This window comes from Anser anser (genome assembly GCF_964211835.1).
Source record: "Anser anser genome assembly, chromosome: 1".
Classification (NCBI taxonomy): domain Eukaryota; kingdom Metazoa; phylum Chordata; class Aves; order Anseriformes; family Anatidae; genus Anser; species Anser anser.
Window position 1 is genome coordinate 14,612,457 of NC_139720.1, and position 13,780 is coordinate 14,626,236.

Here is a 13,780-nt window from a genome sequence, read left to right on the forward strand (position 1 = left end):
TCACACACTGGAACAGGAATGTCCCACAGGAACAGATGCAATCACTAAGAGAATCAGAATTTGAACTTGGGACCTCCTTATATCTCTTTATATTGCATGTATCTGTAGGGCTTCTTCAGACCACAGCAGCTACAGATATGTTTATGTAACATGAGAAGTTGATACAATCCATTTCCTATTACCAACAGTTGTACCAAGCTAACAATCTGTACTTACTTTGTCTTTCCATTTGAGATACTCTATCTTGGGGCAATTTAATCTCTTTGACACCCTCATTCTGTCTGCTATAGCAGTTTTTCATGAACTACTGAACTACTCAAATGATGTTTGCTCATTCCCTTCTTGCACACCCATTTCTGTCTGCTATTACCTGTGAATTGCCTTGCCCAAGATGTTACCCGCTCCGGTTCTGAGTTCCACTTTACGTACAACATCTTCAGGAAATGAGCTTCACAACAGTTCAGAAACAAACCAACCAAAAATTGTCCTAAGGTACCTCATACGCTATTTCTCAGGTATTCTGTTCTCTGTTTCTGTCTTTCAGAGGCCAGGACCGAGCTTTGTTTTCTATGCACTGCACAGCATTGCATGTAATAGCAAAATTAAACAGTACATCATTTTAAAGATAGTATTGGCAGCTTTTCCAGCAAAATTTAATTCGTATAATTCCATCCTTATACAGCATCAATGAAAGAAAAGTCAAAGCTCTACTGTTAGTGACAACAAAGGCTGAGTTTGTACCCTTATCTGTTGTACTGACTTCCATATTCTGAACACGCACACACTAAAAAAGATAACTAAATGTCCATTAAAGGTCATCTGGTTAAGAGCTTAATTTCTTAATTCTCCCAGTTTCAAACAGGAAACAGCATCTGAGGTCACGCGTCTCAGATTTCCCCCACAGGAAAAGGTAGATGTAAGCATTTTGCATAAAACAAATGAGGTGACTCACATTAACGTTAAAAGATGAGTCAGCAACAAGTTCAGGAAAATGAAAAGCTGAAATGCTGACTCTTATCTTCCTGCTTTAAATGAGATACGATTTATTTCAGAGAGATGAGAATTAAGATCAGAAATTGGTGCCTAAAACTTATTTATCTGTTCTGGACATTCAGTTTTACTTCAAAAATACAAATAGCTACTTCAGTGATTGAATAAAAATCCTGATTAAAATACCTTAAAAAGTAAAAAAAACCCACAAACACAACAACTTCCCCCCACCAGCATGTTTCTGTGATTGGTACAAACCAAATACAAATACAGTTCTGTATTAACCTAGAAAACACACTGTTCGATGGAAAACAATCTGAAGTGCACGTTTATTTTCTTTTTCGTAATGCATGGCATATTTCAAGGAAGTCAACCACGACCTTCAAAAAAAAAACTGGAAGAGTCCCTTACCTGTCGAGAGATGGAGCTGCTTGTAGGATCTGGCACCGCAGAAATAAGGTTGGCAGTGCTCTTTCTATGAACACTATTCATACCAGGCATTTTAGTGATTTTACAGGCTTTGCTACTAGAACTAGAGTTTTTACGTTTTTTTCCTTCTGATTTGTCGAAAGAAAGGGGTAGAGAAGACACTGCATTGTGTGCTCCCAGGGAGTGGTCCCCTGAGTGGTGCACAAGAGAAGATACAGACAGATTAGAAGAGTCAATACTGCTTACTACCATGCTCATGTGTTTCACTGAGTCTGTTGAACTACTTGATAATGAAGTCCGTCCTGAGGGCTCCGATTTGGCACTGAGTGGGCTTGTTCCGTTATTTGTATTGTGCACAGACATGCTGTTATAGGAAGATGTAGCCTGATAGGAGTTCAAAGTTGAACTGGGGTTCAGGACACAGTTCTTTTTGTGGGACCCTGAAAATGAAGACGAGGAAGATGTCTGCAAAGATAATGAGGACGATGATGACGACGACGACTGCGGCTTCTTCTTTTTGTTACTTGAAGACTCATCGCTACGAGATGACAGGTCTTTTACTTTTGAGGATTTGCTGGTTTTTGTTTTGGATGGCTTGTGGGATGGGGAAGGGATGACTGCTGGCACTGGTGACACAGCTGATGGCGCCTTAAAGGTTGAGTCCATGATACTTAGGCTCGCAGCCACATGAGGAAAAGCTGTAGTGTGTGACATAATGGAATTCGTATCTGATGTCGTCACAAAGGCTGCGTTTGATAACATGGCTGATGTCATTATGTAAGAAGAAGTGATTCTTGAACTGATAGGTGTTGAAGGAATATACACGGCGCTGGGGTTGCTGAAAGGTTGTAAGACTGATGCGGGAAAAGGAGTGGAGACGTGTGCTGCTGGAGAAGGCATGGGGCTGTCTGCCGCAGGAGGAATTTTCCTAAATAGAACAGAAAAGGAGATTTAGATACATACGAATAATTCCATCTGAGCAATGCAGGTAGGAAATGACTCCTGGGAAGGAAAATCTTATTTAAAAAGGCATTTTAGTTTTGATTCCTGTTCTACCATCAGACACATTTTAATATTCACAGTTCAAAATAAGTTCTACGTTCTACAACAGCTTAAAAACGCTTTTACTTCTACTGTTTTTTCTTTTTAAACATAAAATTCCATTTTAAGGTTCTCTTATTAAGTTATGTGTGATTTAATAAAACAGCAAAAACCTACCACAAAGCATGTGTGTTTTAATATTGTAAGGATTCAGGAAAACTGGATTGTGAAGTGTATTTTCATCTGAAATGAATTTTCAAACAGGACACATTAATTCTATGAAGGCAGAGGAGACCTAGCAGAAGAAGATTAGATGTAGCCTGACAGAAGTTCAAAGTTGAACTAGGGCAAGGTAAAGAATTACGCAGTGTAACTTTCCATACAAAATTCTGCCATGGCATACAACTTTGAAACTGTGCAACTCCTCTGTTAAACCAAAACTGAGCTTCACTTCTGCAACGTAGCAGTTACAGGTATGACGTTACACTTAACCACTTTCTTAAAAATTTCATTTCCTTTTTTCTTCACTTTACTAGAAAAAATAAAAAATGCAAATAAAATGCCTGATGATGGTACCTATAAACATGCTAGACACTGTGTTTCATTCACTGCCTGTGTTTTGCCTGAAAGTCCAAGTTATAGAACAGTTTCAAAATTAACCTGAACTCACAGGTCAGATTTGATGAGGGCAGTACATGAGTCAGTTTGGGGGGCAGTTGAGATTTACTTATCACTGAGCAGAAAGAGGAAAAGGAGCAATCAGGTCATTTGGCTCATCCCTTTCTCAATGCAGTACTATTCCCAACAGCTCATCCGGGAGCAGGTTAGACAGGATTAACTAGTTAATTTATTAATTGCACTGATACTGAAAAACTGACAGAGTATTAAACAATGCTTGATAAGCTCTCTAACTAGCTGGATACTATTCAAAGTATAAAATATAATATTACCTGTGAAATTAGTAGAATGTGTTCAACTTCCTTTCTGTTCAGCCACTGATAGCACACCTTCTATTACTTTACCTAGTCCAGTGTTAACAAAGAAACAGGCTTCCATAATGGTGTCTTGGAAGATTATCATATGAGCTTTTCTCATTATTTGGACTAAAATTTAATTATTGGTTTAATCCTATTTTTATCATTAGAACCTACAGCGCACCATAATTCTACCCTTGTTATCCTCACTACTGACACCTTTTCAATTTGTAGAGACTTAGTCCTGCCCTCAAAGAAGCATGATAAAGCAGCACAGGGTGTTGATAAAACAGCGCAGGGTACTGCTTACGATAAAACACATCCTCTGCTGCTCTACCAAAAACCAAATCCTAATTACTAGTGTCCTCTCATGGTATTCTTCTCATGGAGACTCTCAGACAGAACATCATTTATGGTACAAATACGTAAGAGATTACATACAGACTATGCAACCAGAAACGAGCAAGTCCTACTGCCTGTGACTTGCTATGTGACTTTGAACAAAGCTGCTTATCAGGTCTGTTCCTTGGTGTATTTTTAAGAAGAGCCAGTAATTCGTACCCACCTTTGTAAAATACTTTGAGAACTAGGATAAAATGCACTTTGTAGATGTTGTTATTGTTCTCAAAATATGGCCTTGCATCCCTTTTACCTTTTGTCTCAGCTGGATGAGCCACAGCTAGAGCTGAACCAGCATCAGCTATAAAATCACAGCTTTACACATACCCCTGCTTGGCAAAGACAGGAAAAGATCAGTCCAGAGGACTGAGGACAACAGAAGAATACAACAGAGATGAAGCACTGTGAGCTTCCTGTGTTATACAGACAAGTAAGTATGGATATAATACATGAAAATATTAGAGATTACATACACAGCTGGAATTTGAGAAAACATTTACAATTGGATTTAATGGGAGCAGGATGAGGCCTGTTTATTCCTTGTATCACAGAACTGTAACAGAAGTTATTTTAGTTTTTCATTAAAGGAGTGATACTAGCAACATTTCCTCACATGCGTGAATGTCTTTTCACCTGACAAACAAAGCCAATAGATAATGGGTTTTAATTTTCCTATTTATAGAAACCGAATTAGTTTTATTTGTGGAAGGTGACAGACACTAGTTAACTGCCAAATTTGCAAAGTAGAAGAGAGGAACCCGTTGTAGATCAAGCGTGACCTGTCTCTGAACAGAGATGACACTGGCCCTTTCATGGCAAACCCACCCATCTCCAAACTATGCCTCCCAGCATTGTTATCACTGAGTTACCGGGTTAGTCAGACGAGCCAAGCTTTAGTGCTTCAAAAATATATGTAAATAAAAATCAAACCTTGTTTATCTAATGGCTGGCATCCAATGAATATAACACAGTCCTGATAATAAACAGTGACATGAAACACTGCACCTTAGTGTCATTATATTGGAAGCAGAATGCATGTTCCATAGCAGAATTAAAAAAATATCATATCTGCAGATCCCTTGAGTCTTTCAAATAAAGCTGTATATATTGTTTTAAAAAATTGTTTGTTTGGTTTTTTTTAAGTGCAGTCTATTTTAATGTTTTTGCACAACCTAAGCTTAGAGTGATTGGAACCTTGATACATGGCACAGAGGTGCTTCAGTACTGTCATAAAGAGAAAATTAAGACCTCAAAGCCAGTGAGTTTAAAGGGCACTATGGACTGAAAATTTCTATATTCCAGCTTACATGTTAGCAAATGGGTACTGAATTCCTTATTACGCGATCCGAGTCTCACAGAGCAAAGTGTGAATGGTGATATAGTTGTGTGACACAAATATAACAATCTAGGCCAAGTCTAACCTGTGTTACAAAACTGCGTGATATCAAGATGCATCTCCAAACCCAGAAAACACTGAGCTTTAATGCACTTAAACGTTAACAGAACTAGTGAATTATTCCTCCCCAGATTTGGAGGGACTAAAGAAAAGTCCTAAATTTGGGAGAAATTCACATCAGAATAGGAGATTGTTCTGTTGTGCTGCACATTCCTTAAAGAAGAGAAAATTTTTACTGGCATGGGCATATTACTGACACGACTTAATGCAGAAGTAATTTTAAAAACAATTCCCAGTGGAGAGTTTGATTTAGTAGTTGTACAGAATTACAAATGTTGAACTACCCACCAAGTGTAAAACTCCCACTTACTTCCACATCTGTGAATTCAAGTGTTTTTCTACCATGGAGTTTAGTGCGAATCGAAAATGGTCCCATCTTCTGTCAAAGACGTAGTACCCTCTTCCCATTAAGCGACTACCATATGAACAAAACTGCAAGAAAAGGTATTTCAATGTTGTTTATAGAAAAATGTTTCTACATTATGAAAGAATGATCATTTTAACATCAAGTAACATCTTTGTAATTTGTATCATGAATACCTTTAAAAGGGTATTTCTCACTATCTGCACCATAAATATTATTTAGCATGATGTATGAAATTTGCGTCTGAATTTTCAGCTTAGTGTAAAGTACACTTCATACTCCACTAACAATTCAGTTTACTATCAGGTAAAGAACAGGGGAAGAATATAAATGCTGAGGTACTGCTAAGGAAGTAATTCTGGCTGGTAATACAGGTGGTCTGACATTAGAAAGTTCTCCTTTGCTCTAAGGACCATAGACAATCCTATAGTTATCCCAGTGTTAATTTTATTCTGCATATCATGTGGAAAACATATAAATGGAGTCTTTGCTAATTTTATTCCTTGGCTAGATCTTTATGAGAACCAACTGCTCACAAGTTCAAGAGTTTTCCCCCTGTTTCTCAGTTTCTACAATGTAAACAAATTCACACTGCAAATCTAATGACACAAGGTTGCACTTTACTACTTACAATAAAATTTGTCACTAGCATGGGAGAAAGACAAAAACAGCTGCCAGAGAACATTCTTCAGCCCCTGCCAGAGCTGATGGGGTATGCTGTGCTCTACTTTCCATTTTTAGATGAATGAAGCAATAGCTTCGATGTCCACGTACACTCTCACATAAATGATATTTAATTACTGCTTCATAGCAGACTACAAAGATCAACCAGCACTGTAACAGCACCTTGCTGCCACATGATTTGCAGAGCTATAACCAACTGCAAGGGAGTTTCATAAGAACTATGACAACAAAGGCAAATTATCTGTTCATGTCACATTTAAAACACTGCAGCTTTTCTCTACAGTTTAGCAGAACTATACCTGATTTACAGACTACTGAGAATATCTAAACCCAGAACTTCTTACTTTCTACTGCTCGTCCTGTCCTGCAACCTAACAATGTTTGTCACATGCAACAAGCAGTCTTCTCCTCCTACCTTTTCCCATTCTGACCAGTTTTCTGCCAAATGTATTTGTTCTCTTTAGAATGCAGACTTTGCAATGTAATTCTCTCATTCCTTACATTTTTACTGAAGTACATCTTTTTCTCCCCTCTTTAACAACTTAAGAATAACAGCAAGGCATGCCAGAGAGAGACACATACCCCAAGAGGTCTGGGATGGTGTCCAGAAAAATGACAGTCTAATTTCTCAGATTCTTCAGCTCCATCTGCTTCTCCTTCATCACTGGACAATCTACTGGTTAGATCTCCTCCCATGGAAGGCAGTGGCAGTTCTGGTACGTACCCACTGTGGTTTGAAGAACTGTTGCTGTTTATGCTATTTGCAGATGATGGTCTAGAAGGAGAACAGACATTTAAATCATCAGTGTTCAACAGCTCCAGAAACCCACCTGCCAGAGTAACGCTTCCAAGTAAATTACACCTGAAACAATCACGTAAAGAAGGACAGTAAAAGATAAAGAATACCTGACACTTGGCCTTGTCAGAATTATATCAAGGGTTATCACCAGGTTACCATTAACAGAAGCACCTATGTGTTGCCTGAAATTTTAAATTTGCCGTGAAGTTGAGTTTAAGATCCTGAGGGAGCCAAAGTGTATTAAGTATGCAAACAAAACCAGATGTGTGAAATCTTCTTACACAACACCGTAACTCTACTATTTGATTAATCCCAAGTGTCCAGTTATGCTGAAATTAGCATACTAAATATAAACACGAGTGTTTAGCTTACTCCCTGCACAGCTGGTTTAGTAAGTGCGGTAACATGGAGGACCTCTTACATCATGGAGGTTTTCTTTACCTCTGTCTAAAATCCAGGAAAACAAAGTGGGAAAGCGTTTACACCACAGGGCACAACAACATCTTCCCCTTCAAATTACCTTGGAAACAAACCAGATTTGAAGGTGGGTAGGTAGGGTGTGTGTACGTGTGTGTGTGTGTGTGTGTGTGTGTGTGTGCAGGTGTGTGTAAAGGATTGTAAATTACAGCTTATACAACCAAGTGCGTGCGTGCGTGTGTAACTCTGAGGCTGTAAGAGATGTTCACACTGAGCAAAATCAGAAGAAAAGCAAGCTATCCAGCCAGCCTTCTTCAACCTATTGAATTTATGCTATCAGCCATTAAAACTGCGGACAGGCGCTCCCTTCTGAACCAAGCAGGGTTTGCTTGACAATGTCCATCAGGTGGAAACTGCTGCTGCAGTTACTGTTGCACGGAATTCATTGTGCGAGTGCTCTTTAGCCTTCGGGAAAAGCTGGCCACGTCAAGCCAAGTCACTTTCAGTGAAACCAGAAAATTTTGCCTTAGCAGAGCAGGCAGCACTCACATAACCCTTGCCAGCACCAGAGCAGCAGGCTTGCTGACTCCCAGCGGAGAGGTAGCAAGGCTTTTCCCTGGCACAGCTGCTTGCAAAAACAGAAAAGATGACACAACAGAGAAGCTGTAGCAGAAACAGAAGTATAAATTGTACAAACACAATGCGTGACTGCTAAAATCCTTCTCCTCCTGTACCACTACCTTTCTTTGCAGTTTCTTCAGCTGACTCTCACTGAATCACATCCCAGTTTTGTTTCTGAAACACCTACTAAAAAACTGTCTGCCTGTCCCTCTGTGCTCCTCTTCACGTGCGGATGGTGTAAGGTCACTCTTTCAACAGAAATTATGCAGAGTTCTCACCAATTTACCTATGTGTATTCTTTCATTCACTCAAAGCCCTGTCAGACCCACCTATGTCACTGTAGGAACAAGATTTCATTATGGCATGATGAACGCAGAGAAAATATAGGAAATGTCTGTTTTTAAAACTCAAGATAGCAAGTACGACTAAATATCACTTGGAAATACGGACTTTGTACAAAAGCCCCAAAACGGGCACCCAATCCTGACCAAGGCTTCTGCAAAGAAATGAAATATGAAACAAAATAAACAAAATATGAAATATGAAACAAAACCAACGATCTTAGCTCCGCCTATCCCAGCCAAAATGAGTACCAAAAAAACTCTCCAAAAACAAGCAGCCAACCAAAGCACATGGGCAAGTTTGCCAGAGGGTAAGGAGAATTCAGTAGCTCCAATACCTCACAGTAGTTTTTCTAACAGGACATTTTTTAAAGTTTACACTGTCTTTCTGAAGCCTGTTTTTGTCCTTTATATGAAAAAATCTTCAGAATGAGGAAAGAGGTGCTACAGGCAGTTTCAAATCTCAAGTTTTAAGAATTAGGTGCTTACACCGTCATTTACGTGAAATCATACCTTTCTTTAAAAGACATTCCATTGATGTAATTGGTGAACTGTTTGCCAAGAAAATTTCTATGTAAATGTGTAGAATTTTGCCCGCAGTACCCCAATACATCTAAATATATTTTTATTTCCAAACATGTCAGAAACTGTCCTGATTATTACTGGCCATTTTATACAAAAAATGCTGCTAGTCCAAGATCCAGAGCAGAGGATGGACACCACTCCTTACCCCGTGCCCAACCAGACAACAGGCTGCCGTGGGCAGATTGGGTTAATATAAGCATACTCTACTTTTTTTTTTTACTGCTAAGGGAAATTCTTACAATTAACGTATGTTTTATCATTCAATAGCCCAAATACCAAATATTTATAAAATAAACCATATAGAAGACTAGTACATTTCTAACAGCAACTTCAGAATGCAGCACTTCACACTGGAGAATTGCTTACCTCGGAAGTACAGAATTTGGCGGTCTAGATTTTGCAGGAGATGTGACTTTAGATTCTTGCCCAGAGTTCACTGAGGATCCTGACAGAGAGTCTTGTGCTGGTGTGGGCTGGCTCTGATAGCTTTCCCTTGCAGACGGTGGATGCTCTTTGTCTTTTGCAACTTCTTTTTCCCTGGATCGAGCTTTGTGTTCAGCTAGAAGGATGTCAAACTGTTTTTTACGGCCTGGAACTGCTCGTCGATGATTAAGTGAATGAGTCTAAAAATAGGGTGGTTAAAAAGCATTTGTGTGTGCATGACATTGTTTATGAGTCCTCTATACTTCCGATACACCACAACTCTCTACAAGATAAAAATCTACTTCAAACACCTTTAGCCACAGTTATGGAAATAAAGCTGTTATTCCACATTATCTTTGATAAATTATGAAGCAATTCTTAAGAAATGCCACGTAAAGGCTAAAACTACTCCTGCAACAATCTTCGTAATAGACTCTTATTGACTTCCCCTTTCGAGCACAGAAAGCATAATTCCAATAATTGTAAAATATTAACAAGTAACGTCACCGCAGCTCTTAACTTACAATGAAAAACTGATTTCATTGGATTGAAAAATGTGAATACATTAAGCAAATTTAATTGATTGTCTCTACCAACAGGCAACATATACACATACAAATGTTCATTATCAACATTCTACTTTGTTGCTAGTTTTTAACGAGACTTATTATTACCAGAAGTCAGCCTCCGTGTAATTTATTATATGAAAATCACGTTATATTTTCCCTAAAAAGTGACTATACTTCAACATTTTTGCATACATGAACTAAGAAAAGGAGTATTTAAAATAACTCTTGTGCTCCTACATGAAACATTAATGCTTTTTTCATAACGAGATGACAAGGAAAAAAAAAACAAACATCTTTCTAGAAACATCAGTGGAATAATGCAGATGCTCTGATTCAAAGAAACAGAATTACTCAAAAGAATTACCTGAAAACAGCGTCTGAATACCATACCCATTGTCTGTAAGACAGGAGCAGGTATGACCTCTCAAACTACTGTGGTAGGATTTAAACTATAACAAAGCATCTGATATTTTATCTTCTAAGAAAAATACCTTGCAGGTGAGCGATCTTGTGCAAGGTTTCTTTGTTTCAGGATCCAGTACTCCACAGTGTTTATTTGGGTCAAATTCTCTTTCTGTTTGATGAGGGTGGAGGAAAAAAGGAGAAAAAAGCAGATTATTTCAGGAATTTTAACCAGAGCAACCATATTTGCTGGATTTCAATCACAGACTTCACAGGAGTAAGTCTGCTTACAAAGCTCTACTCAACAGAGCGGTCTAAACCCGGGACCAAGCCAAATACTGGTGAGTTCAGTTCCCTCTCTAACACTGGCTGCCTGTGAGGCCACGAAATACAGCACTTCCAAATCTAGCCTTTGAGATTGACTCCGACACACTCTTCAGACACATACAGACTAAATACCGTAAGTGCTTTACACATTACTTTGACATACTCAGAAAGCCTGAAAAACAACCAGCGCTGTCTAAAATGTAAACACAAGATTACTGGTGACATTTTAAAAACAAAATTTATCTAAATCTGTCTCATTTTCAGGAAGTGTAAAAAAAAAAAAGCGTATGTTAGTTCTTATTTCCCTAAGTCAACGGAGGAATGGAGCTTAAAGTTTGCAGAGATTATGAAAAAAAAAGGATCATTTGAGTTTTACTGATGATTAACATAAGACATGCATTTAATATTTAATGTGCTATATTTGCATATTTCGTTGTCATTAATATTTTAGTATTTATAGACCACAGATAGCATCACCTCCGTTAAGTTGTATTAATATAATTTTATGTTTTGCACTACAGAGCTGTAACAAAACTACAGATATAGAATTTTTATTTTATGCCAACAAAAAAACTACAATTATCTTTACATTCCTAGACATGGTGTGTTTTAATTGGCAGGCTGGTTTGCTTTTATTTGATACTGGGATATAAACTATTTGTCAAAATCATTTTTAAATATACAGCTGTGTTATATTCAGATAAAAATTAATATCCTATGCTTAAATGCAACAATTAATCCAAGTACTTAAATGTTCCTTATAAATAAACAAACAAAATCATAGCTAAGATGAAGACAGCAATTCCCAGCTATGTTATAATGTTATGACAGCATACAGCAAGCGGAACAGCTGGAAGAAGAAATTTGAGGCCAAGTAGCCTACAGAAGATCATTCTTGTCTTCCGATAGCAAAATTACTAGCAGTCATGTGTATTCTAATATGTATGGACTTACAACTGATAAAGCAAACATCAAATAAAAGGTTATGTTATTGGCCTACTAGCAGAGATATACCAAAAACTGAGCTTGAAAAAAATAGCTGGTACTATTTTCTGGTGAAACCTACAAAGGGTCTGAAATCCGTCACACGCAGTTGTAGTTTCTGTGGCTTCTACAGCTCAACAGAAACAGAAAATTGATCTGTATATGACTAAATATGATAAACATTTTTTCCTATTTAATGGATAAAAATGCATGTTCAGGGGCTGAAGGAGTTAATTACTCCTGGTTTTCAAGTGTATGAGGTCTTATCTGAATCACCTGCCAAAAACCCAGAAAAGAGACAAAAACCCTAAACAAACTATATGGACTTATAAACACGCCTTCTACTGAAAAAATCAGTCCTGAAGGCAGTGACAGGCCTGTGCAAGGTATTCTGAAAGACACAAAATTGGGCTGTTTTGGACCAACATGGAAACATACTGCAAAAATCAAGCGTTTTGGGAACAGCCAGACTGCAATTTGTGTCCTGACCAAGCAAGACTTTTGGGATTGAACGTAGGAAAGACAGCTTTCAGGAAACCATACAGAGGTAAAAGCTAAGCTTATAATGAACTACAAGCAGAAGAAGTGGAAGCCTCTGCCACCTACTGATCAGCAAAATAACGTGCTTTCTCTGAAGAACAGAAAATATTAAACAGGAAACCACTTCCCCTGGCTGAAGCTTATGTGGCTGCTCCCGAGGATTCATGAACATGAAACCTAGTTACAGATACGCCTGGTTTGGGCAACACTTTAAATGAAGATTTTCGCCTTCTTGTCAGTGATTAAATACAGCTTCTGGCTACTTTTGCATTAGGAATTCTGTAGATTCCTGTGCACATGCCCAGCTTGAGAAAGCCGTTTCTCCAGAATGGATTTCACTTCGTAGGTTTTGGTGGCCAGAGCAATGAGCATTGTAGCTTCACCTACAGAAGGAAGGTCACACTGCTGTTTGAAACACCACAGATATTCTTAAACAAAGTTTAAACTGGGCATCTGTATTTTTTAGTTTTACCCCAAAGAGAACAAGAACTAAAGAAAATTTAAATATGTGGGGTTGTTTTTTCCCAGTTTGCTACTAGGGAACACTGATCCACTTGTGCTGGGCAGCTACAGACTGCCTTTTGTGGGTCCATGAGCTGACTCCTCTCGCTCACCAACAGTGCTCCTGAAAAGAGGGCAGGTTCATTCATCACCCAAACAACCACCAGCTCTCAGCAAAGTAAAAAAACAAAACAAAAAACACCAACCAAACAAAAATAAACCTTCAGCCGCAGGAAGGGAAATGGTATGAGAGAAAGTGGAGGTTGCTAAAAAGGAAGGAAAACAGATGTAAAGCAGCCAGACCTATAAAGAGTCTTCAAAAATTAATATCTGTACACTTGCATGGCAGAGGACAGGGAAACCTAAACCCAGGCAGCTTCTCCTTTTAATGTGTAACAAATAAAATTTATGGTATAACTAAAACAATCATCTTCTTGACCTTCCAAGCTCTTTTTCTCAGGCTTTGTGCCCTTCAGTATGGTTAGTGGAGCGGGATCCATCAGAGTGACACACAATCTACAGACAATTCATTTGCAGGGCTCACAGAACTTCTGTTCTTTGCATCACCACTGATTTATTGCCTTGCTGCATGAATACATGGGGCAGCACAAGCAAGATTTAATGGATTTTAAATCTGATAGTGATAGAGAAACTTTACTACAAGTATCAGTTTTGCGTATCTGTTAACCATATAAAAGTAAACTAATGCCTATCAGAGTGCCCAAATAGTCCTGCACAGAATCCCAGCCTATTTGGAAATTTCCACCACTGAAACTTTCCCTATCCTGGAAGAAATCATGAGTGATAGCTTAGAGACAGAATAATGATGGAGAGTCACCTCCACACAACACGGTAAGCATGCCGAAGGAAGGCTCTACAGAAATGATTCTCCTTTATGAACATATTTCAGCAAGCACTTGCACAAAAAAGGTAC

The 13,780-nt window shown here is 38.4% G+C and overlaps 1 protein-coding gene across 9 annotated transcripts in view; it reads right to left on the bottom strand.

The window, feature by feature from the left end:
* Positions 1-13,780, bottom strand: part of ATXN7L1 (ataxin 7 like 1) — a 116,087-nt gene that overhangs the window by 9,220 nt on the left and 93,087 nt on the right. For all 9 annotated transcript variants that reach the window (XM_083843053.1, XM_083843050.1, XM_083843051.1 and 6 more), the window contains 5 exons: positions 10,584-10,666; positions 9,467-9,723; positions 6,920-7,112; positions 5,600-5,721; positions 1,402-2,347 (listed from right to left, as the gene is read on the bottom strand). In XM_083843053.1, coding sequence (XP_083699179.1) covers positions 1,402-2,347; positions 5,600-5,721; positions 6,920-7,112; positions 9,467-9,723; positions 10,584-10,666 — 1,601 coding nt within the window. The remainder of the gene's footprint in view (positions 1-1,401; positions 2,348-5,599; positions 5,722-6,919; positions 7,113-9,466; positions 9,724-10,583; positions 10,667-13,780) is intronic.